Source organism: Psittacula echo, assembly GCF_963264785.1.
Source record: "Psittacula echo genome assembly, chromosome: 1".
Lineage (NCBI taxonomy): Eukaryota > Metazoa > Chordata > Aves > Psittaciformes > Psittacidae > Psittacula > Psittacula echo.
This window is the reverse complement of record NC_137735.1, coordinates 126,086,845-126,109,861: the sequence shown is the minus strand read 5'-3', so window position 1 is coordinate 126,109,861 and position 23,017 is coordinate 126,086,845. Positions and strand designations below refer to the sequence as shown.

General features: G+C 39.8%; 1 protein-coding gene across 1 annotated transcript in view; it reads left to right on the top strand.

Moving 5' to 3' along the window:
- Window positions 1-1,771: 1,771 nt before the first annotated feature.
- TPH2 (tryptophan hydroxylase 2) overlaps window positions 1,772-23,017 on the top strand; it is a gene marked incomplete at both ends in the record, with an annotated part of 52,243 nt that continues 30,997 nt past the window's right edge. The window contains 8 exons of the mRNA XM_080635541.1: window positions 1,772-1,876; window positions 5,322-5,474; window positions 6,655-6,838; window positions 6,947-7,047; window positions 9,828-9,895; window positions 15,143-15,339; window positions 17,098-17,233; window positions 22,715-22,841. Of these exons, the coding sequence (XP_080491667.1) occupies window positions 1,772-1,876; window positions 5,322-5,474; window positions 6,655-6,838; window positions 6,947-7,047; window positions 9,828-9,895; window positions 15,143-15,339; window positions 17,098-17,233; window positions 22,715-22,841 (1,071 nt within the window). The remainder of the gene's footprint in view (window positions 1,877-5,321; window positions 5,475-6,654; window positions 6,839-6,946; window positions 7,048-9,827; window positions 9,896-15,142; window positions 15,340-17,097; window positions 17,234-22,714; window positions 22,842-23,017) is intronic.

Sequence of the window (23,017 nt, the reverse complement as noted above, 5' to 3'; positions counted from 1 at the left end):
CGAAGTCCAAACCTGCTTTCCCATCATTAAAAATAATGAATAACCATGACTGAGAATGTCTCTTGCAACCTCAGGATATGAGACTGAGCTAATACATGAAGACATGCTTTCCTCTGACCTAAAACTTTGTAGGCTAGTGTAATTAAAATGATTGATCTGCATTACAGGAGCAGGTGGAGGAACCAAATATTACTACAAACTTATTGTCAAACAGATGAAAAGGAGCCTTATTACATTTTACACATGGGAAACGCTGGAAAAGTGAAGCTAAAAGGGCGTGCTTTAAGGCCCCTCTCTGAGTTCTGAGGCAGCTCAGGACCAGCTCTGTCCTGGTCCTGAACATAAAGCACAACCATCCATTTTAAGAAAGGGGTCATCTAGCTGAGAATGACCCATTTGGACTGGAAACTTTTGCTGATTTTTGTTAGTTGTGATGAATGGGAAGATTCCATGATACTCCATGGCTGTCAGGTATTTATTCAAGTAGCTCATGGGGGAAGTTTTGGAAAATGGAAGAAGTGGGAAGGAAAATTACAGGGGAGAGCAAGTGCCAATGGTGGGTGACAAAATGAGTGTTTGACCTCAGAATGGTAGCGTAAGAGAAATTAAAAATCCTAAACCAATTTCGTAAGTAGATTTGAGAGACTGAGAATGTACCTTAACACTGCAGTCGTTACTGTTTCAGCAGATGCCTTCTGCGCACTGAACATTTCTGAGCTAATAGTAGCCTTAAGCAGTAAACAAATTCTTAAAAACAAACAGAAAAACCCCAAATCAAACAAGGAAACATACAAAAAAAAAAAAAAAAAAAACCCACCAAAAAAAACCAAAACCAAAAAAAAAAAAAAAAAACCAACCCAAAACCCAACCCAACCAACCCAAAACCAAACACCATGAACAAACCCAAGAAACTTTACCCTGTGAGATGCATTTCAGAGACAAGTGAAGTTGTCATATAAATGCAGAAGATCTCCAAGATCCATACAGGACTGTTTTACCCCCATAGGTGTTTAACTGCTTTACTGATGTTGTGGTTAGTAGCAGTTCTTAGGATTGCAGTCTGACCCTTACACAGCTGATGCACAAACCACAGCCAGTGCTGCCTTGATGGAAAAGCGTTCTCCAGTTAAGCATTCTCTCTCAGTGGAAGCAGGCTTTGCATGTTGCTCATCACTTTTCAGTACATCGGGTATGTTAAGTCTTTCACTGCAGGATGTCATTTTTGCCCCTTAATGCCTCTTCTCTGAACCAGCCTGTGTTTTTCAAAGCAGTACTATACAAAAGGGAGAGATGCGAAGTTTTACATCAAAGAATCTTTCACATCACAACCTATACCCAACTCTTCTGTGTGCAAACTCGGCCCCTACCCTTGGCACTCTGTTCCCTCAGCCCCTCCCGGGCCCTGTCCCCGCATTGCTGAGGCCGTGGCTCCTCAGATCCCCGGCAGCGCCCTGGGCTGCACGCCCTCCCCTGCCGGCCGCGGGAGAGGGCAGGCTGGTTTGGCTTCTCGGGTTGGGTCCAAAGCGGCGCGAAGGCGAAGGCAGCCTCGGAGTTCTCCGGCTGTGGGGGGAGCGGTGGGGCTGGGCCGCTCCCCGCCCCGGCTGAGGTAAGCGGGGCCCGTGGGCGTCGCTGGCGGCGGCGCTCGTCACCCGTTGACGGGTGTCCCCTAATCGCGTTGCCATCAGCCTCCGCCGGGGTGTATAAAAGGGGCCGCGGCGGGTGAGGCGGACAGAGCGCGGCGCTGCCCCCCCCCGCCCGCCCGGCTGGCCCCATGCAGCCCGCCATGATGATGTTCTCCAGCAAGTACTGGGCGCGGAGGGGCTTCTCGCTGGACTCGGCCCTGCCGGAGGAGCGCCCCGCCGTCGGAGGACTCACCGTGAGTGGCGGGGCTGGGAGCGGCGGCGGGCCGGGAGTGGGAGCCGCGGGGCCCGGGCAGCGGCTGGGCGGGTCGCGGCCGGTGCCAGGAAGCAGACCCCTTCCTTGTAACTTTCAGGGGGAGGGAACAGTTCTCCCGCGGTTGCAAGGGCCGGTAAAGCCGACTTTTCAGTATAATCGGTCCTCGCTGCAAACGCTGCCTTAAAAGTGTGGTTAAATAACTGCAAAAGTTTTGTCAGACGTACAAACCTTACTGCAGAAATGAACCGGCTTGTTATAGGAATAATATAAAAGCACTCGGGTCCAGTTCAGGTAGTTTTGAGTGCTTGAATTTGTAAGGCTTTGATTAGTTCTCGGGACTGTACGCTCCAGCAGAATCTGCCCTTTCAAGACACTCAGACACACGATATATAAAGCATTCTTGGCACTGTGTAGATCACGCTGCGTTGGTGCCTGTGGCACTTTCGTTGCAGAGCATCTGGGTTTGAGGTTTCCCAGGTTCTAACAACTCGCAGGGACACAAGGACCTGCATGAGCATTGTGCAGGGGATGTGCATCTTCCTTGTTGGAAACCCTGTCAGGGGGGAGAAGCGGTTCCCTGTCTGCGAGGTGATAATAGTGGTGCAACAGGTGATCTCAGCCATAGGGTAAACTTCTGTATACTCACAGGTAACTGTATTTGAATAGGTGTACGTTAACAGGAGTAAAGAATGTTAGTTGGTGCCACTAATGTCATCTGCTTTGAATATGTGAGATGTTCAGGATTATGAAGATTTTGCCTCCTGTACAGTTTTGCAACACATGAAAGTCGAGATCACTTGAGAAGAACCAACAGAATGCACTAGTTTGTACCAGTTGTGAACTGTCCAGTTGCCTTCATAGTAAAATGTGAAATATCACGATTTGTGTATGCTTTGCTTCACTTGGAAGTACTGAATTAAATAGGATAAATTTGTTTTACCCTCTTTAAATTTGAGTTACTTCACTGAGTTCTGCTGTAGATGACTTATTCCTGAGTACTTGTACTTGCTCTAGATAATTAATTTTCATTATGGAATTTGATCTGTTAGTCTCTATTTAGTTATGAAGTGTACTAATGAGCATGAGTTCAGAAGGCTGAACTCAAAACCTTATCAGCCTTCTCTACTGTGTTTATAACAAATAGGTTTCTAGTTTTTATATGCTTGAAAGAGTTTTTTAGCCGTCACTTTGGGTAATGTTTGCTTGAAAGTATTAGGGAACCTGGGACAATCTTGAAAGGTGCCAAGTGCTCTTGTTTCCCAGAGGAGTCAATGGTGTTGAGGTTCTCAGACACTCAGTTGACTACATGATCCTCAGTACAGAACTTCTAGGAAGCAGCACACAGTGAAAATTCATGGATGCTATAAAAACCAGCAACTTTGTCACTTCATGCGAAGGTTCTGTGCTTGATGGATGTGAAAAGGACTCAGCCAAATCCCAAATATTATTGAAGTTAAAACAAAAGTGACCTTCCCTTAAGCTTTCCCTAAGGAAACCTCCTACTGAGCAGAACCCTGTAAGCTCAGTTACTAAGAAATAAACATGTTTGAAACCCTTCATGTATCATTCTAAAAACATAAATATTTTTCCAGATGGTTTCTGAGAAGTTTAATAGATGATGAGAAAAGACCTCAGAGACTTTTTGGCATGTGCAGTAACTAGTTTAAGAGTGGCTGGTTTAACCTGTGCCATTTAAAGAGTGGGTTTTTGTAAGATTATGCATTTTAACTAGTTCTTTTTTAATTCAGTGCATTCTTGTACCTTAAAAAAAAAATAAATCTCAGAAGATCCAGTGTGAGCTGAGTGGATACCTGTGAGCTCTGTTCAGTAGGGGGAGATATTTCAGAGTGGACTAGCATCAGGTAAAAAAGTGAACCAATCTGGCTTGAAGCATATGGATGCATTAAGATGTATGCGATTGGAATACCTTGTCACTGCCAGCAACACCCATTTTTAAGAAAATCACTTTATATAATCCATTTTGAAAAGGAATCACGCTGAGACTCAGTAATTTTTTCCTGGGTCACAAAGCACTTGATAAAATCTTGTGAAATATAGAAGTACAGGGAGACCCTTTGCTAAAGTCCATGGACATGGGTCCACAGATATTACACAAGTGGATAACCTACCTCTAAGGAGAAAATAAAAATATGGATTTAACTTGGCTTCCATGAAATGTTATGAGACCTGTTTAAAACTTAATTTTTGGATTATTTTCTGAAAGCTGCTTTACAATTTACTGAAGGACAGTTTAATCCACATGCAATAGTTGGACATGATTCTTAACTTCTGTCTTCATGTATCTTTAGTGACTATTATGGATGATAAAAAAGCAGTTAGTGTCTCACTGGAGATTTGATTTCTCCAGGAGACACAACCTGGGTACTGGAAAACTCAGGATGTTTTTTGAAAATCATGGTTGATATTATAACAATTGTCTATAAATGCTGTACTGTTGGCATCTCAACAAGATTTAAGTTGAGAAAATAACATTTTTTTTGAAAATGCTGACTGAAATTTGGCCTAAAGCAGTCTTTGATCTCCAAATTGTGAGAAGAATGTAGGAGTGGCCAAGGATGGTGTCATTTTCTGTATGTTTTTGAGTTCCTGGTCCAGCTCATCTTCAATGGGAGGTACAGTTTTTTACAATGAGAACAACCAGCTATTGAATAATCTCCTCAGGGAAGTGGTGGGTTTCCAACACTGGACACTTCTAAAGATTCACCTGGGCAGGGTGCTGGGATATGTGGTCAGGACTGTGCTTTCGCCAAGAAATGTTGGACCAAAACATCCTTGAGGTCCCTTCCAACTTGGTGTTCTATGGTTCTGTGATACAGTCTATGCGTGTGTTTCTGTCCTTGTTTGTATAATCAACAGAGGATTTGGTTTTTCAGGAAAAATGGCATTACATGAAAACATTAACTGTACTAAAACAGAGAACATAAAGTTTGTGTTTTAAATGTGATGGTTAATACAAACATACAGACCAGTGTAAATCAATGTAAATTGACTGAAATAGGATCACTGAAATTTTGAAGTGCAATTTTGCAGCAATATTCAGGTTAGACTAGCATCACTGCAGGCTTAGCAGTAATTTAAATCATCTCCATTTGCTTCATATTTATTATTAATGATAGCATTGCCCTAATAATATAATATTTGTATCTCAAGCATTCCTATGCTTTTCCTTAAGCCTTTTTTTATGGACTGGCCTCTTACATGATCATCTTTAACAGCTGCCTTTGATTTGTGATTCTGGTAATGTAAATTACCAATTTACAAGTAAATGCATTACCATTTAAATTAAGTCTGGATGAGTTCCATTCAGCTATTTTCTAATAAAATTTCACTTTGAGTAAAAAGACTTAAATTTGGGAAATGCCTGTTTGCATCTGAGATGATGCTGTTTCTTTATACATTTGTAGCTAAACAGATCAAGCTCTGGGAAGAATGAGGAAAAGAAAGGGAATAAGGGAAATGGCAAAGGTGAATCTGTTTCTGAAGGTGGAAAGACAGCCGTAGTGTTTTCCTTGAAGAATGAAGTTGGTGGATTGGTGAAAGCTCTCCGACTCTTCCAGGTAAAGCTTGCAAATCATTACGCTGACCGGACTGAGGAAGGCTATTGAGGTCAGGTTATTTGTTGGTATAAATCTAATGGACCATGACAGAAGGAATAGAGTGCAGCTACACTTTGCAGAATTGAATAAAAGTAACTTAAAATTTAATGGACCATTCAACAAAGCATTTTGGGCTTGTGAAAGGTTTTCTGGAATAGGGTTTAAGGGCAGTACTGATGTTTGCGCCATTCGCTTTAGATTTCTGGAGTGTGATTCTCAACAGCATAAATTAGATTTGAAGTTGTCTGTGCAGGCTACAATGAAAGGAGGCATTTTCAGAGAGCAGTTCAGAATCTAAATTATATATAATCAAGTGGTGGTGGCAGTCCTGCTGCAAGACAGTGTTCAGTCATTAAGTTAAATGCACCTTTAAGTGCTTGCAGGGTCAAGGTTTCATGCGTCTAGCTAGAATGTAAATGGTGAAGTATTGGCTCCCATATGGATCCCCATGCAATCGACAGTTTTTGGTCAGACTGCTGGTACTGCACCTAGTCTGCTTTACTTACTAATGATTGAAGAGGGCTTTGAGGTGTGTCTGAGGATAGTGGAGGCAAAGAAGTGTGATGAAAGTGTTAGATTGTTAAGCCTGTGCTGTGCAGTGAAGAGAAAGTGAACACACTCAAATCTAGTTAAATTAACATTATTATTATGTACATTGTGTAATAAAATTGCATTAGAATTTAGTATTTATAGCAAATGTAAGTATAAAATTTAAAATTTAAGTATAAAATGCTCCACCCCTGGCAGTGTTCAAGGCCAGGTTGGACAGGGCCTTGGGCAGCATGATCTAGTGTGAGGTGTCCCTGCCTAAGGCAGAGGGATTGGAACCAGATGATCTTAAGGTCCTTTCCAACTCAAACCGTTCTGTGATTCTGTGCAAGTTATAATGTTATACCTCCTTCTGCAAGAGGTTATTTTGATAGATGAAATGAAATCATTAGTTAACTTTCTTCATTAAGAATAATAGTTTTATTTTTACTTTCAGTCTGTAGATTTTTCTGTTATTGTGTCACTAATTGCATAAATACAAAGTAAGTACTTTCAATGCAAACACATTTTAATAACTAGTAAAAGCTTTAATGAGGAATATGCCTTCTAGCTGGTATGTCTGTATTTCACCTGTTATTTCATCTTTCCACAGGAGAAACATGTAAGTATGGTTCATATTGAATCACGAAAATCGAAGAGAAGGAACTCGGAGGTGGAAATTTTTGTGGACTGCGACTGCAGTAAGAAAGAATTTAATGAACTAATCCAGTTGCTCAAGTTTCAAACAAATATTGTCTCTCTCAATCCACCAGAAAACATCTGGACTGATGAAGAAGGCAAGGCTGCTTTTGTATCACTTGATTTAGACACTGACAGATGTTTTGCACAGGTATCTGCATAGTCTTACACTCCAGTGCATTCAACTCACATTCTGTCTTCTACAGATCTTGACTGTGTACCCTGGTTCCCCAGGAAGATATCTGAATTAGACAAATGCTCACAAAGAGTTTTGATGTATGGATCTGAGCTGGATGCAGATCACCCTGTAAGTGTAATGTAAAATTGTCTTGTAGATGATCTGTTCAGGTTATTTGCCAATCAAATAAAAAGCCTGTTGACTGCTGATTCTGAGTGCTCTTTTGAGCATACAATTTTCAGAAGGTGGGGATTTAGTTCTATTCAGTAGTTTCAGTGAATTAATTTTTCTGTAGTAGGACACTCAAAAAGGAGATCTAGAAAACTTCACTGTTTAACAACTATATCCCCTTTTGTACTGCTTTCATTTATTTGTTTTTTTTAATGAACTAGTTCATAGAATGGTTTCAAACTTTGAAGAGCTTAGGTCAATATGACCTTTGGTTCTGCCACACGTAGCTCTTAGGTAAGAATTGATATTGACCTAGGTGTCAGAGAAGAAAGAATTATAAAGGAGTACTTCCTTGGGCACTCAGGAGGTAATTACAAAACAAAATAGAACAAGATGTTCCTGTTTCTGCATGAATACAGCAGATGGGAAGGTGCCTCACATTGTTTTCGGACTTTGGTGACAGGAGACAAGCCTGCTTTTCACGCAAGCCGTATATGCAGCCAAATGCTCAACGCAAAAGGCAGAAGATTTGTTATTGTTTTATTTCATATGTCTGATGTCCATAAATGCTTAACCTCTGAGTCTTTAGATGGCAGATGATTGCAAGGATTTATGTTACATTTTCATGTGTTGCAGATCTAAGTTTCTACCTTCGGACAACTTGGCTGACAAATGCTGGTGGTAGCTAGTTATATTAATTCCTAAAATAGGCTGGATTAAGTCAGTATTGTAGGAAATTTCCAACTGAAGGGAAGTAGGTAATGAACTAAGATATCTGACTATAAGAATGTCTTGTAGTAGAATCAGATTAAACTCTACCTGTAGGTGGTAATCTCCTTTGGGTTTTGTCACACACATTTTTGCTGGTATTGTCCAAGATGGTGAAAAATGGCTGTTTCTGCATTTTGTGACTGCAGAAAGATCAGTTTGGTGTAGGGGACTTTCTGGTGATGCATCTGTATACCGTGGTACTACAGGGCTTGTGCGGACACCTCCCTGGTGACTGCCTTGGCTGAGGAAGAGCAGGTACCCCTGGTGGCCCTGGGTCTGGGGCTCTACGTCAGTGCAGAAATGGCACTCAGGCTGCTGCCTTCTGTCCTATCTGCTCCACAGCTCCTACAGCAGCTATGCCATGGTGAGAACTCAGGCACAGACCCTCACATCTGTGCACACAAGCAAAAGGACATCATGATGTCCCCTGGCAGCCCCACTTCCTTGTCTCCAATGTCACCTGCCTGCCTATCAACCATGATAATTGTCATCAGCTTGTTTGGTTCCCAGCCATCTCTACCATATGTGAGTCCTTCCCCCACCGTGGGCCCACATTTGGGGAGTGCATTCCTGAATTCTGGTTTCTGCCATATACTTCTTGATCACAGAATCACAGAATCCCAAGGGTTGGAAGGGACCTCAAAAGATCATCTAGTCCAACCCCCCTGCAAGAGCAGAGTAACCTAGAGTACATCACACAGGAGCTTGTCCAGCCAGGCCTTGAATATCTCCAACGTAGGAGACTCCACAACCCCCCTGGGCAACCTGTTCCAGTGCTCATCACTCTCACAGTAAAGAAGTTTTTCCTGATGTTCACATGGAACCTCTTATGCTCCAGTTTACACCCATTACCCCTTGTCCTATCACTGGACATCACTGAGAAAAACCTAGCTCCATCATCCTGACACTCACCCTTTACATATTTGTAAACATTCATGCGATCACCCTTCAGTCTCCTCTTCTTCAAGCTAAAGAGACCCAGCTCCCTCAGCCTCTCCTCATAAGGGAGATGTTCCACTCCCTTAATCATCTTTGTGGCTCTGCTCTGGACTCTTTCAAGCAATTCCCTGTCCTTCTTGAACTGAGGGGCCCAGAACTGGACACAATATTCCAAATGCGGCCTCACCAAGGCAGAGTATGATAAACTAGGATTTACCTCACATTTTCTCAGAATGGAAAAGCCTGTCGATTACCTTCAACTATGAACAGTAATCTGGTTCAAACAGAAGCTGTAGTGGCAGCTCATTCCAGCCTTGAGTCAATGGCTGTGACGGGCCATTTGATACTCTTATGTTCTGAGCTGGTGCTTTCATTAAATACTTGAGTGCTCTGCTGAAAATCTGCCTTCAGTTTTACAGACAATGAAAAAAGACATTTACATTTAATATATATTTTACACTTGAGGGAACTCCTATAAACATAATTTACACGCAATTTCTTAGCCTATGTGGCATGCTAGGTGTTAGAGATGGGGGGAAAAAAACCCTGTGAAATCTGTGATGGGTCTTTCAAAGGCTGCTTCTGGTGTCTTCTGCCTTAGCGGTGGTGCGTGGGTGCCAGAGGACCAAAGAGGATTACCCTGTTACAGAACCAGTACAGCACCACTTCAGCAGCAGAGCCCTAACCCACTCCGTATTGGCTAATGGTTTTAGTCTCAGTTTCACTACACGTGACAGACTTTTAAAACCCTTGTGCCATCTTTTCAGCTCTTGAATGATCTTCAACTGAGTAACTCAACACTTTTGCCAGAAGTTATTGGTCAGACAAGGAGGAACTCAAAAATACTCCTGTGGGACTTTGGTGGGGAAAAAAGTGGAGAAATCCTTATCTTTTCTTGCAGTACAGTAGATAGTGTTAATCAAAATACAGTATAATTTGGTACTAAATAAACACTTTAATGATTTATTTTGTAATTCTTACAACCAATTTTCTGTCCTTATTGTGAATTACTTTCTTCCTTGCTTAAGGGATTTAAAGACAATGTCTATCGACAGAGAAGAAAGTACTTTGTGGATGTTGCCATGAGCTATAAATAGTAAGTACTGGCATAATTCTTCCCTATGCTGCTGACTATTTAGGATTCATGCTTTACTTAATTTTGTAGGATGGAAGTTTAGCAGTAGACAAAGTCATCCTTTAAACTTTGACTAGTTTAGTATAGGCTATAAATGGCAAACCTGATGCTTGAAATCCTGTTATTTTTTTGATACAGATAGAGGCAAGTAAAGCGTTTGAAAGGTAAGCACTATCTCTTCAGCATTTTATTCATAGCTGCTAAAACTGAAGAAACTCGTTTACAAATACTTGCATGTCTTAATGACAGACTGATGCACTGCTGAGTTGCACATATCTATCATACCTTTGTAGTTGGACAAGCTCACTGTAAACGAAATTAGTGTTTTCTTTTCATGTGCTTACTATCCTGAATGCTGCAAAATGCCATTTATCTATTTTGCTAACAGAGCTCTAAATTTCTCAAAATTCAGTCAGTGGATTTCTCTATAGTTAGTGGAGCTGATGTTGTTACCATGCCTGGAAATTAGGAAACTTTCTGTGCTACCTACAACCACCTACTGTGTTGCAATTTTCTTGTCACAGAAGTATTCAACTAATTCTAATCATATTCTAGGTTTCATTTGCAACAGGCCTAAGCTCTCATTCTCAAGGGAAAAAACATGTTAGTTTCATGTTCTTTTCCATTTTACCACACTTCTTCAGGTTTTAATTTTTCTCCTTTGAGATTTCTACCTATTTAAAGAACATGAAACATAATTTTTTTTTCTCCTTTCATAGAAGGCACAATGTGTCAGGAAGCAAAAAAAAGAGGTGAAGGGTTTTCAGTTCTGTTTTTTTGTTTTTCATATAAGGCTAGTATATGGGCTGCAGAAAGGTGGGGGAACAGGAGGATTGACTCTGCTTTGTGATGTGTAATCCTGATTGTATTTCTCCTTTATTTTTGTCCCATTCCCATTGTTAAGCTATTACCAATCTAATAAATTGGTAAGTGCTAGTTCTGGTTCCCCTTTTTTCCACTCATGGTGGCATTTGTTTAGCTGGGGGATCATGATATTCATCCAGCATACTTAGCTGCTGCATGCTGGGAGCAGGGTGCTGGTTGGTAGAGAAGCTTCCTAGGTTGACCAAGTAAGTCCTAAGTTTTACGGCTTTCAGATGTAAATTGAGACAGGTTTTTTTTGTCTGTTTGTTTAGAGAAGATTGATTTATTATCTTTTTTTTTTTCTAGTCTAATGCTGGTGGTAGATTTAGCTTCTTGCCTAGCATTTATTGCAGTGAGGAATGGCAAGCAGGTACCTGTGGGTGAGGGCAGACTGTGTGTTCCTAGAGCTCTTTTGGAAGTTGGACAGTTCTCCATTCACCCATGACGGTAATAGTAGTGCCATGCATTTCACAGCTGCTAAGTTGCTGGAAGTATCTTCCTTCCTTCTCCCTCTCAGCTGGTTAAGTGCTGGTGAGATCATGCAGCTAGCTCGCTAAGCAGTGGTTGGTCTTCTGCTACAAAGAGGTGTTTTTTTTCCCTCTCTGAAACCAGTGAGAAACATCTTTTCACAAAAATCACATTGAGTAAGCCTGCATACCCCAGAAAAACAGATAAAGGAAAGGAAAATCTTTTCCTTATTTAGGTATTCAAGGCTCAAGAACCATTTCTGCAGGCACATTGCAAAAACCAAACAACCCAAACCAGATGTTATTTGGGGGTCAGATCTTGTACTTCAGCAAAAATTCTCTGAAGTACTCCTTCCCCTACTGATTTTTTCAAACCTTTAAAAGATTTCAAACTCTCCAATTATTACAAGCAGAGGGAAAACAAAATGCTTCAAATATTTTTAGCCAGGGACTACAAAATGCCTGGGAAGCCAGTGCTTAAAGCAGTTACTTAAAAATGGCAAAAGCTCATTTATACTCCACAGGTTTCATGCTGTGGTTATCTTAACCCCAGGCATGTGCCATGTCTACTGGGCTGTACTGTCAGTCTGTCTCTGAGTATGCCTGTAGAGACAGCCCAGGGAGACATGTACCCTCTACATCTTGCAGCTCAGCTTAAGCCACACTGAGGGAAAGGCAAATCAGCTCAGGGAAGATTCCATGCTGCTACAGCTAAGCTGTTTCTGCTCCCCATGCTGGGGAGCTCAGATTTAATATAGGTGTCTTGACACTACACTATAGCAGTCTCATCACTAATGACTATTTACTTACTTATACAGAAAGAACAGCTCTGTTGTAAGGACTGCTTCCCTTAGGGATAAATTTAGAGCATTGTCTTGAACTTCTTAGTGTCTTCCAGGTGAGTGACCTCCCTAATCACTTGCTGAGGCTTGATTCATTTCTATTTTCCTTTGCCAGTGTTAAAAAAACAAAACCAAAACACTTGTTTCCTTAACAAAATAACAGCTTTGGCTGAAAAGAATTGGCTACAAGGAGTTGGCTCTGTAAATAAATTGTTGAATTGAAAATCACAGATCAGCATTTCCTTTATGAATTGCTACAGTTCTATAGTGGTAGATGCTCTGCTTTGTTTGAACATAAAAGAGGCCTCTGTAGTGGAGAGAGAGAGAGAGAGAAACACTAAGAAGGGAACTTGGAGGAGCAGATATTTGCTGGTGCTGGGTGTTAAAGAGAAAGACACATTAATAGAGCACAGCAGTAAAGATCAGCTGTATGAAATAAATGGACCAAAAAAAAAATTTCCTCCTTCCTTCGCTTGGCTTCTACCCTAAAGATAGTGAAAATGTGTTGATGTTGCTAATTAATCCTTTGAGACTGATTAGGGATTGAAAAAGTGTTGAGAAAATTAAATCAGGAGGAAAAATACTATGTTTAAGAGGGAATTCATAATATAAGTTGATAGCTCATGACCATGGCAAAATGGAAAGACCCTATTTTCATAAGGGGAAATAAAAATTCAGGATGGCTTAGCTTGTAGAGTCATCTTACTCAGCCCCAAGAAAACTGGCTATGCAGGATGGCCATTTATGTGATTTACTGAAATGTTTGAGTGCAAGGTGGGTCTTGCTTGCTGAAATAAGAGGGTGAGAAAAATGAGCTTTGCAGAGCTCAGTGAGAAGGGTATAGGTCCTCCCTCAAGTCTGGCTGCCTTGATCCTTTAGATAAAGAAAGCAATGCCATGATCAGCTAGAAATAAGATCAGCTCTGCTAGGCATAAATCCTATTAAGGAATTAATGTTCAGTGAACCTGACTTCAGTACTAGTGAATTAATTGAAACAATAACTAAGTTATAAACCTTTTAGTGAGCAGGGACCAAGCTTCAGATCCATGGTTGTGTTATACCTCTCTAGTGACAGGCTAAATAGAAACCAGAGTTTTTCCCCTGGTGCACACGCTTCTTCCTCTTTGCTGGGCCAGCGCTGACCTGTACTGGCAATATCCACAGTAGAGGTCAGGTCTGAAGAAAAGGGACAAGGGTACTGAACAGTATTCTGGCAACCTCAGGTGGATGGAGCAGTAACCTGCTTACATCTGTCATGTTTGGTACAATTTAGAATAGCTGTTACGTTTTCTGTGAGCTGGCAGACAGCTTAAGGCTGATAAAGTGTAAAGGTGAAGACAGATACTAGACCTGAAGGACTCACTCCTGCTGCAGAATGGGCACAGACCCAGTACAGCTTCAGTTGATGAGAAATGCTTCACTGAATGTGTTGCAATTCCTGTCATGTCTGCAAAAGAGTGGCTGAAGAGGAACTTGCGGGTGTATTGTATGTTCAGTGAGTCCTTAACAAGAATGAGTATCTCATACAAAATAGCCTTTGACTGACAGATAACTGCTGTGGATCAAAATTCTTTGATACAGTGAAAGGCAAGGGGATTAAATGGGGAGTTTTCAATAAAGATGAGAGAGCAGCCACAGTAAGTGTGGGGCAGATGATCCTCTCTTGTGCACGTAGGGACTGCATAGCAGCAATCACCATATGATATGAGGGCTCATTCCTTGTTACCTTGTACGATGGAGATAGGCAACTCTATGAACTGGGCAACAACCAAGATGGAAAGTTAACGCCCAGCAGAAGCCCAGCACTGCAGTTCTACTACGGTAGGATTCCCCATGCCCAGTACACCCGTTCAGCTGCTGTCCGTGGTACTGGGGAAGCTGCAGCACTGGGCTGGGAGCACCCATGTCGCCAGCCCTGTGCAGGGGAGTGGGAGATAGGAACTGATGGGGAGGAGAAGGATCCTCTAAATCCCTTTGCCAATGTGTAGTACATTACAGTGCAGGAGAAGAAGATGCCTGCGGAGAAGGCAGATTGTACAGGTTACATGCTGTAACGTGAATTTTAAATCCAGAGGAAGATTATAAAGCGTATTCTAGGGAGACCTGATAATGTGAGATGATGGCCCATGACCATGTCATGGGAAATTCCTTGCAGCTAAATACAAGGTAGTGCAAATTGGAAGGATCCCTTCATACCCTTCACATACCCTTCATATCAGTTTTGAATTAGCTATAACCACTCAAGGCAAATCTTGGATATCAGAGACAGGTTTACAAGTACTCTGGAAGGCTTTTCTGTACATCTGTGGAAGGGTGAGGAGGCAGGGGAATGGTGCAGAAGAAGAAAAAAAGTAATTAAAGGAAATATGTATTTAGAGGCTTAGTTACACCTAGGATAGGCTGCTGGCTCTGAGGTGAGCTTCCTCATGGTGTTGTCCTGCATGAATTTGGGGTTCCAAACATATCTGGACATGTAAGCAACCATCTAAACAATAAATACGTATATTTTAGCTGGATCCACGCATTTCTAAACATCCATGTAATTGCCTGATCTTCAATTTGTAAAATGCTAGGTAATGATGCTGTGTGAATATCAAGTATTTTAAAGAATGCATAGTAAGTGCAGTCTGCTGATGGTCTTACTGAAACTACAAATTAGACTAAATAAGGATCTTCAGCTAACCACTTGCTAAGGCATCAGTGGCAATAAACGGAGAAATATTACTCTGGTATAGGAACATGGCATATAAGAAATCCGTCTTTCTACTATGATATATATGAAGATTAATAGTTTCATTGTTTAGTAAGAAATACGATTCTTAAGGAATGAATGTAATATGTACAACGTAACATCAATAAGAAATTCTAAGAAAAAAAGCATCTAGCTGTAATTTCAAAATAGTTTTTAGTACTTTTAAAAGTTTGTGTCTTCTTTTATTTATTTAAATAATAATTTTACAGAAATTTTGCCATCCTCAGTCTGTCCAGAATCTGGTTGTATTCAGATGTATTCTGCATTATTTTGTTTTTTACAGTGGTCAGCCCATTCCCAGAGTGGAGTACACAGCTGAAGAAATTAAAACATGGGGGGTGGTATTTAGGGAACTCAGTAAACTCTATCCCACCCATGCTTGTCGTGAGTATTTGAAAAACTTTCCCCTGCTGACCAAGTACTGTGGATACAGAGAAGATAATGTGCCTCAGCTGGAAGATGTTTCTGTTTTTCTTAAGGGTAAGTTCTGTATTTGGTTTGTCAATAGATAGGTAGAGTTCCATGAAAACACTCTTTTTTTGTTAGATACAAAGCACATGGAGTGTGCATTGTCAGTGGACTTTAGTTTGGCCTGAAGTATCATTCTGTTTTTGACATTCTCCATGGCAGAAAGTTTGTTGAGTCAAAACAGTTGTGTTTGTGTATTTGCAAGTAGGAATTTGAGAGGAATTAAAAAGCTGAAGATGTATTACATAATGTTATCACTTGATGTTCCTCTCTTCACAGAGAGAAAAGTCACTCAGTACAATGAAAAGAAAGAGCAGAGTTAGCTCTGCTTTTCTCATTGTACCACAGGGTGGGAGTTCTGACAACTGCAAGTGGGCATCCCCCTAAACATCCAGGCAGGTAAAAGAGGGAATAAAATGCCAAGATAATTGAATTTAAAGAGGAGAGCAGGTTTGGAGGAGAGGAGGCTTTCCTGAGTGCTCAACGCCTGAAGTCATATTTATATATTGAAAAAAATCAATGTGACTGCATAGGTGATCTGGTACCTCTCTGTAATCTTATTTTTTAAGTAACCAGTATATTACAAATTTAAGTTTGAAAATACTCTTATTTTTCATCTGTAATGGAAATTTATCCCATATGGAAGAAGTGGCAGACATGAACCTGCTATTCTTAGCAGTAGAGGAAAAGCCACTAAAGAGTTGATTTAAGGTTTTCCTTTCTTCTCACGGATCTTTCAGATACACGTACTTGTTCCTTAATCCTCTTGCTCAGCAGCTCCAGGAGCTCCAGAAGTAAAATATTGTAAAGATGGGTGTTTGGAAAAAAATGTTATGTGTTGTTAAATGTTATGAGAAGAATTAGCAATGCATTTTGCCCCAAATATGTGTCGAAAATCTTCAGCTAAGAGAAATACAAAATTTGTAATGAAAGGCTTCCTTTCTTCATCCATAATTCCTGTTTGTGAACACCTGCATTTGGTAATAACTGACTTATCACTCTTAGAATTTGGCTGTGTCCTTCTGGGTGTCTCATATATTGTATTACAGTCTCTAAGGAATGATGCTAAAGTGTACAGCTTCTTTCTCCCTGACTAGAAACTCAAACCCTCACACTCCTTCAGAGCAGGCTTTCAGGCTAAATACAGCAATAGTAGCGTCTATTAAAGAAAAAATTGGAGCATCCTCCTGTAAACACTTGGAAAGAATAAAGAATGAATTTGGGAGAGAAATGTGCTTTTCAAAGTCACTGAGTAAAATTATTTCCCACTGGGACCTGGGAATCTGACAAAGGAACACTTCGTTAAATATTTAAATGAGGATCTCAACTGTGAAAGCCAGTATTTTACTGTCACAAACAGTAATTTATCTAAAAATAAGGGCAGATTTAATTCAATGCTGCTCTGTTCTGTTAGTTTTTAATATATATATTACAGAAGACATCTTCTGTTTTCAAAATTGCTCTCCCATTTGGTACCAGACATAAAAGCCTATGATTTGAGAACATCACTTATGGTACCTTACCATCTTTTCTAGATAAATGTATTCAGACAGACTTTGAAATACTTCAAACTGTTTTCATTAAACTTATGCTAGCAATGCAAGATAGTTCTCCTATATAATAGGTGAAAATTATGTGTCGTGATCTTCAGCCGTGATTCTCCATGTCATGCTTCTGGTACAATAATTAACAACATATCACTACCTGTGCTCAGAAACTGACACAATGATATATATATAATGTGGTATTTTATTATCTCCTTCACTTCAGAAAGGTCTGGCTTCACAGTGAGACCAGTTGCTGGATACTTGTCTCCCCGAGACTTTTTAGCTGGCTTAGCATATAGAGTTTTTCACTGTACTCAGTACGTACGACATGGCTCGGATCCTCTCTACACACCAGAACCGTAAGTTGCTACATTTGCTTTAGTTTTGAGAAAATATGCTCACTAGATTCTTCAAGGACCTAACTGAATTTATCAAGACTGAAAAGAGGAACCTTCCTTCAAGTGTAAAAATCTACTTATACCGTGGATGACAAAACCCTTTACATTGGTGAGCCAGAATTTTATTCAGAGGCTTCTTTTGGACTTTTTACAAGGCTCTTAAATGACTGGGTTGTTTATATGGTGGGTAAAAAAATTGTATCTGGATTATATTTCAGTGAAAAATGGAGTTTTCAACTAAGCATTTTGAACAAGTGTCTAAAATTTTGTTCTCTGGTGGACAGCTAAGGAAAGAAGAAAAAAAAAACCCTGAATCAACTGAAAAAAAATGTTTTCAGAATTACAATTTGGTCTTCTTATGTCCCCATTTATCTTTCTTTGGGTCAAACTCCACAGCTGACCTTCATTTATCTCCGATAATACAACACAAGCAAGTCATGAGGCACTATTCTCTCAGCCAGGGAGGATATTAGCTATAAAGCCTGTTATAGGAGACATGTTAGAAATAAGAGACTTTCATGGGACAGCATTGCAGCTTTTCTAAAACAGAATATTGTGAGTTTGGATGAAGTATTTTGGCATTTGGTCTCTTGATGAAAAGTGGGGGGAAAAAAGATCAAAGCGATTGTAGTTCTTGTCCTGTATTATATATGGTGTGCTCTGTACAGTAATAACAGAACAATATGTGTCAGTTAGAGAACATGGAAGTAGTTTTACCAAAGTCATACACTGATCTTGTAACCACAAGGAATGACATTTTCGCAGTGAGTCAGTCATCAGATGGTTAGCATGAAATTGTAGCTGTTGTTTAGTCAGCTTGGACTACTTGAGTGTTTTTTTTTTTTTTTTTGCCCAAATTTACACAAAGGATTCATACATATATATTCAGCTCCAGCCTTGCAAACATTTGGATGCATGCCTAATTTTGATTTCATGAATAGACTGCCAAAACCATGGAGTGATATTTTTGGATATGAAAGGATTAATGAAACCGCATATGAAGCTGGAACTGAAAATGCTCTAACATTATTCTAGCAGGAGTCACCAGGTGGTGCTGTTATACACTTATCTACTTTTTTCCTCAGCATGTAAACTGCGCAAAGTATTTGCTGAAGTGCTGTGAGGTTAGTTTTGTGTGTATGTTTTTCTTTAGGGAAAGAAGTGGTAATCCCTGAAGAAATTAATTCATTTCTGTAACCTCTGTAATTGTAATTTATAATTTGTAATTATAATTTTAATCTTAAATCTGTGGGCAAATTGCTGCAGTGTAAAAGAAGGGCTTTCATATATGATGCTGGGCCTCTTCTGATCTATCTGAAAATATTTCTAGATATTTGAAAAAAGAAATCAGGAAGTACCAGATTTTGCACCCATGGTTTCCTCTTGTGTGGGAAACCAGTGTCTCAGATCACAGCACCTGCCAGTATTCAGTAAAAGAAGGATGACATTTATTAACTTAATGCAAACTGGAAGATCATTTTCATCTATTGATAGGGGATTTAGGTACATAACTCCAACAGGAACAAAGGAAGGAACATCTTCCAGGAATCAATTAAGTGTGTCTGTGCTTTTGTTGATATTCTCTGGTTCATTGATTTGTATATTTGAGACCCCTGTAGTTTTCAGGAGGATGCTGCTTACATTCACGATTATGCAGTGTATTACAGCTGATCCTTAATAGTAATGGCAGCTACTTTTTTTGTAACCTTTCTGGTCATGGTGTCTGCAAAGTCACTGTGTAGTAATAATAGTTCAGTTAAAATGAAGGCTTTTTGGGGGCTGAACTTAAAAATCCAGGTTATGGTCTTAATACCTTTAAATTTAAACTGACAGTGGAATGAAGCTGTCATTTTCTAATGATGTTATTCTCGTTTTGCAGACCTGTTTCTTCACATAAATTAAATAGTGTGTACTGACTATTACGAACTCCATAGAAAAATTCTGAAAATACCTTTTTAAATGTGTTTATTTTTTCTTTTTATATATATAGTTAGAGCATATAGTAAGTGTTATCAGAAATACAGAGTGAAATCCTGTTTTTTTTTTAAATCAATGGCAAAACTAAATTGACTTGAGTGGGGACAGCTCTTCGTCTTCTGCAATAGCTGCAATGCCCTGAGATCTGCTGGTTGATATACGGGGCCATAATGAGATCTGCTGCAGGTTCCTGGCTTGGTGAATGTTGCATTTCAATGATATAAATCTGGTAAAAAGACTCCCTTTGACTTCAGTGGGCTTTCCATCAGATTTAACACCCAGGCTATAGAGCTAGATACAAATTAGAGAGTTCATTTGGTTTGATCTGTATCACTACTATATGCATTTTGGAACATTTCTTTCTGAGTTTCATTATGTTTCTACTACATTCACAGAGCTATATAGATTTCCTCTGCTCTGCTAACTAATTTACTCCAAGAAAAATCTTTTGCTGTGAAAAGTGCATTACAAAAATCTTATTTTCTCTGAGCAATGTGTGTGAATAAATTAAAGGAACTTAATTATTTTCTGAATAAAACAAAACAAAAGAATCAAGCCTTGGTAGTTATGCGAAGAATTATATTGTTTACACTATCTATAAAGGGCCAGGCTGGCAGGGACATCTAAGAGACTCCAATGACAATACTGAATGGTGGTTCATGGTTCTGCCTGGAAGATTTTGGTTTTGTTGGGGGTTTTTTTGTTGGCTTTTTTTTTTTGTTCATATGCTTTTTGTTTCAAGCTCCCCTCTTTGTAACTGCATGTTAAAAGTACTGTTTTGCATAGTTTTAATGGAAGAATCTGCAGGCTAAAGGCACGAGACAAATAACTTCTGCCTCCTCATCCTCCTCCCCTTGTCAGGAGAGACAAGTTAATAAGGCTAGGCTTTGTCTGTTCTTATTTTGTTTGCAAGGGTAGAAGTGACACGAAGAGCCTGTTTCCCAGTTCAGAACTAGGAATAACACGTCTTTGCTTATTTGTTTCTGGGAGTTGTGGCTTTAGCACAGGAAAACAGAGATGTAGACACTCACGCTGGTACCAATAGCAGTGATGCTGCTGTAGAAGGCTTACCTGAAGCCAGGAAAATGAAGCCAGTTCCAGTATATCTTCTTTGCTCTTGTTATTTGAACTACTGATATGAAGTTAAATACATGTGGACTGATGCAGTGCAGCATAGGTGAAGTACTCAGGAACCAATGTTGATTTCATCAGTGAAGATGAGAATTGGAGTTCAAGCACTGGACTTCCAGAGAATGGGCTTTGTGGCCCATTTCTGTGTTGGAAGGTGATGGTTGGAGGAGTTAGGTTCTTCCAGTGAATTGTTTGATCCTGGGAATTCTCTGGGTATATCTATCAGACTACAAACTCAATTTTACTGCTGTCGTTTGCATTGTTAGCAAGCTAAATCTTTCAGGAGATGACAGAAGAAATTGTTATGGCTGGAACTGAAGGAATTAAAGAAAGGTTATTAGCTGTTGATGATTATCCATTCAAGTGATGCAAACCATCTCCTGAACAAAGAGACAGATACCATGCAGAGGCAGCCAATTCTTCAAGTCTGAGCTCCAGTGAGGAAAGGAGTATTATCTAACCTATGGGTCTTGTGGTAGGCTACTTTGATCATCTCGCAAGACTCAGAGCATCACCAAAGGGATGTGGAGATCATAAAAGAAAAGCCTTCTTACCAGCTGCTTTTGAAGAAATTGGGAATTTCCAGGGCTCTGAAAGGACATGCAATGATGTAGAAACAAGGGAAGAAAGATTACTTTCAGGACAAGCTTTATCAGGCAGTAGAAAACAAATGCAAACAGTTTTCCTTATGTAAGTATGATGTCTGATACCATTCCTGCCCAGCTGTACATACCAAACATGTTTTATGGGTGCTGACTAAAAATACTGGCACGCAGTAAATTTGAGCACTCAGCCCATATTACTACAACTGAATCTTTAGTCAGTGTCCATGGACCATGTTTGTTTTATCATGCCAAGAGTACTTTTTGTTTTATCAGGAGCAAGATTACCTATTCACCTCCCTTGCTTCTTTGGGAAATACCTATGTCTAGGAAGGAAGAGAAATGAGACTTGGTAATTTCTCTGTACCAGTGAATGAATTATTTGTATATGAAATTGGCTTAAACTTGTCATGCACAACTTCAGAATGGTGCTTGTCTCACCAAAAGGCGTGAATATAACATGAGCAAATGTTGCTAAGCATCTGTCAGTGAGGCCGTCTGGGCTGAGAAGAGAAGCTTGTATGTCTCTCTTCAGTACTGAAACTCTATTTGATAAGCTTTTGGTGAAGCAGCCTAGGAATGCCGAAAATGCTAATCTTCATTTGCATGCATTGAGAAACTAACTACTACTATCTACCTAGACACAGTTGCTGCAGCCTTCTTGGTGAAGAATAATGAGTAAGGAGACTTTAAATAATACAGAGTGTTGTTTTTCTGTTCATGATTTATCTGAAGTGTCAGGTTCTGTGTCTTTTCAAACAAAAATAGTTTATAAAAGACAAATTGGATGATTTTGGATAGAAAGCAGAAAACTTGATGTTTTCTCCCTGCCTTTAAAGCATTTGTTTACAGCTCAAGAAAAAAAAAAAAGATAAAAATAAAAGAAATGTCTTTGAAGAGACAAAAGCAAAGGAAATGTCAGATCTGATTTTTAAAGTGAACTTTACTACCGGGTCCATTATTTTCTGAGAACAAATGCACCAAAACTTTCAGAATTGTTTGAGAGCTTTTATAGATGATACATGTGCACTTCTGTTAGGTTGGTTGGCAGTTCTTTGTACACTTATATCTGCACTTTGTCATGGCTAAAATGGACTTACAGGTGTGGACAGCAGTTCTTTCTGAAATGATTTGGCTTCTCTGCTTTTTCTGAAACCTGCTTGGTGAAAAGCGGACCAAGTAACAAAAGTACCCAGTAATTGTAGAAGGAACTCAGGACTAAACAAGAAAACAAGCACACAGAAGCCACTGTAAATATTACCCTGAATTTATAGCAGCAAGTGGCAAAATGCTTGGTTGTGAAGTTTTACCCAGATGCAAAAAGAGGAATGGAGAAGAGGAAGAGGGAATGTGTTGGATTTGAACTTGATTCACATGGAAATAAATTATGAAAACTGTACTTGTGAGACATCTGGCTTTCCTTTGGGCAGTTCAGTCTTCATGGTACTAAGCCTGGAAGATAACAGTGATTAGGCCTTTCCATTCAATCTAGAAATGATGGGGATGTCACAGAACAGGTGGGGTTAAATGATGTATAATCCATTTAATAGAAGCAAACATGAATATTTCTACAGAACCATGTACGGGGAAGACCAATTACACTGTAAAAAAAGAGTTTCATGGTAACACTTTTAAAGTAGAGGTCATGTAAAATGGCTTATGTTAAATTAATTATGGAATGATTATGGCATTAATTTCTGTAATGACTCTCTTTTACTCTCCATTCCTTCAGGGATACATGCCATGAACTCTTGGGACACGTGCCTCTACTTGCTGATCCCAAGTTTGCACAGTTTTCACAGGAGATAGGACTTGCTTCGCTGGGAGCATCTGATGAAGATGTTCAGAAATTAGCCACTGTGAGTCAAAATCTTTTTATGGCATGCTCTCTCATCTGTCCTCCTCTTTGGTTGATTAAGTGATGTGCATTATCTTATTAGAGCTTGACTGCATTTTCATGTTGCAGATGACTATGATGTGACAGTCACAGAGTTTTAGGTATTTTTCCATTGATTTTAATAAGAGCAAAGCTGAA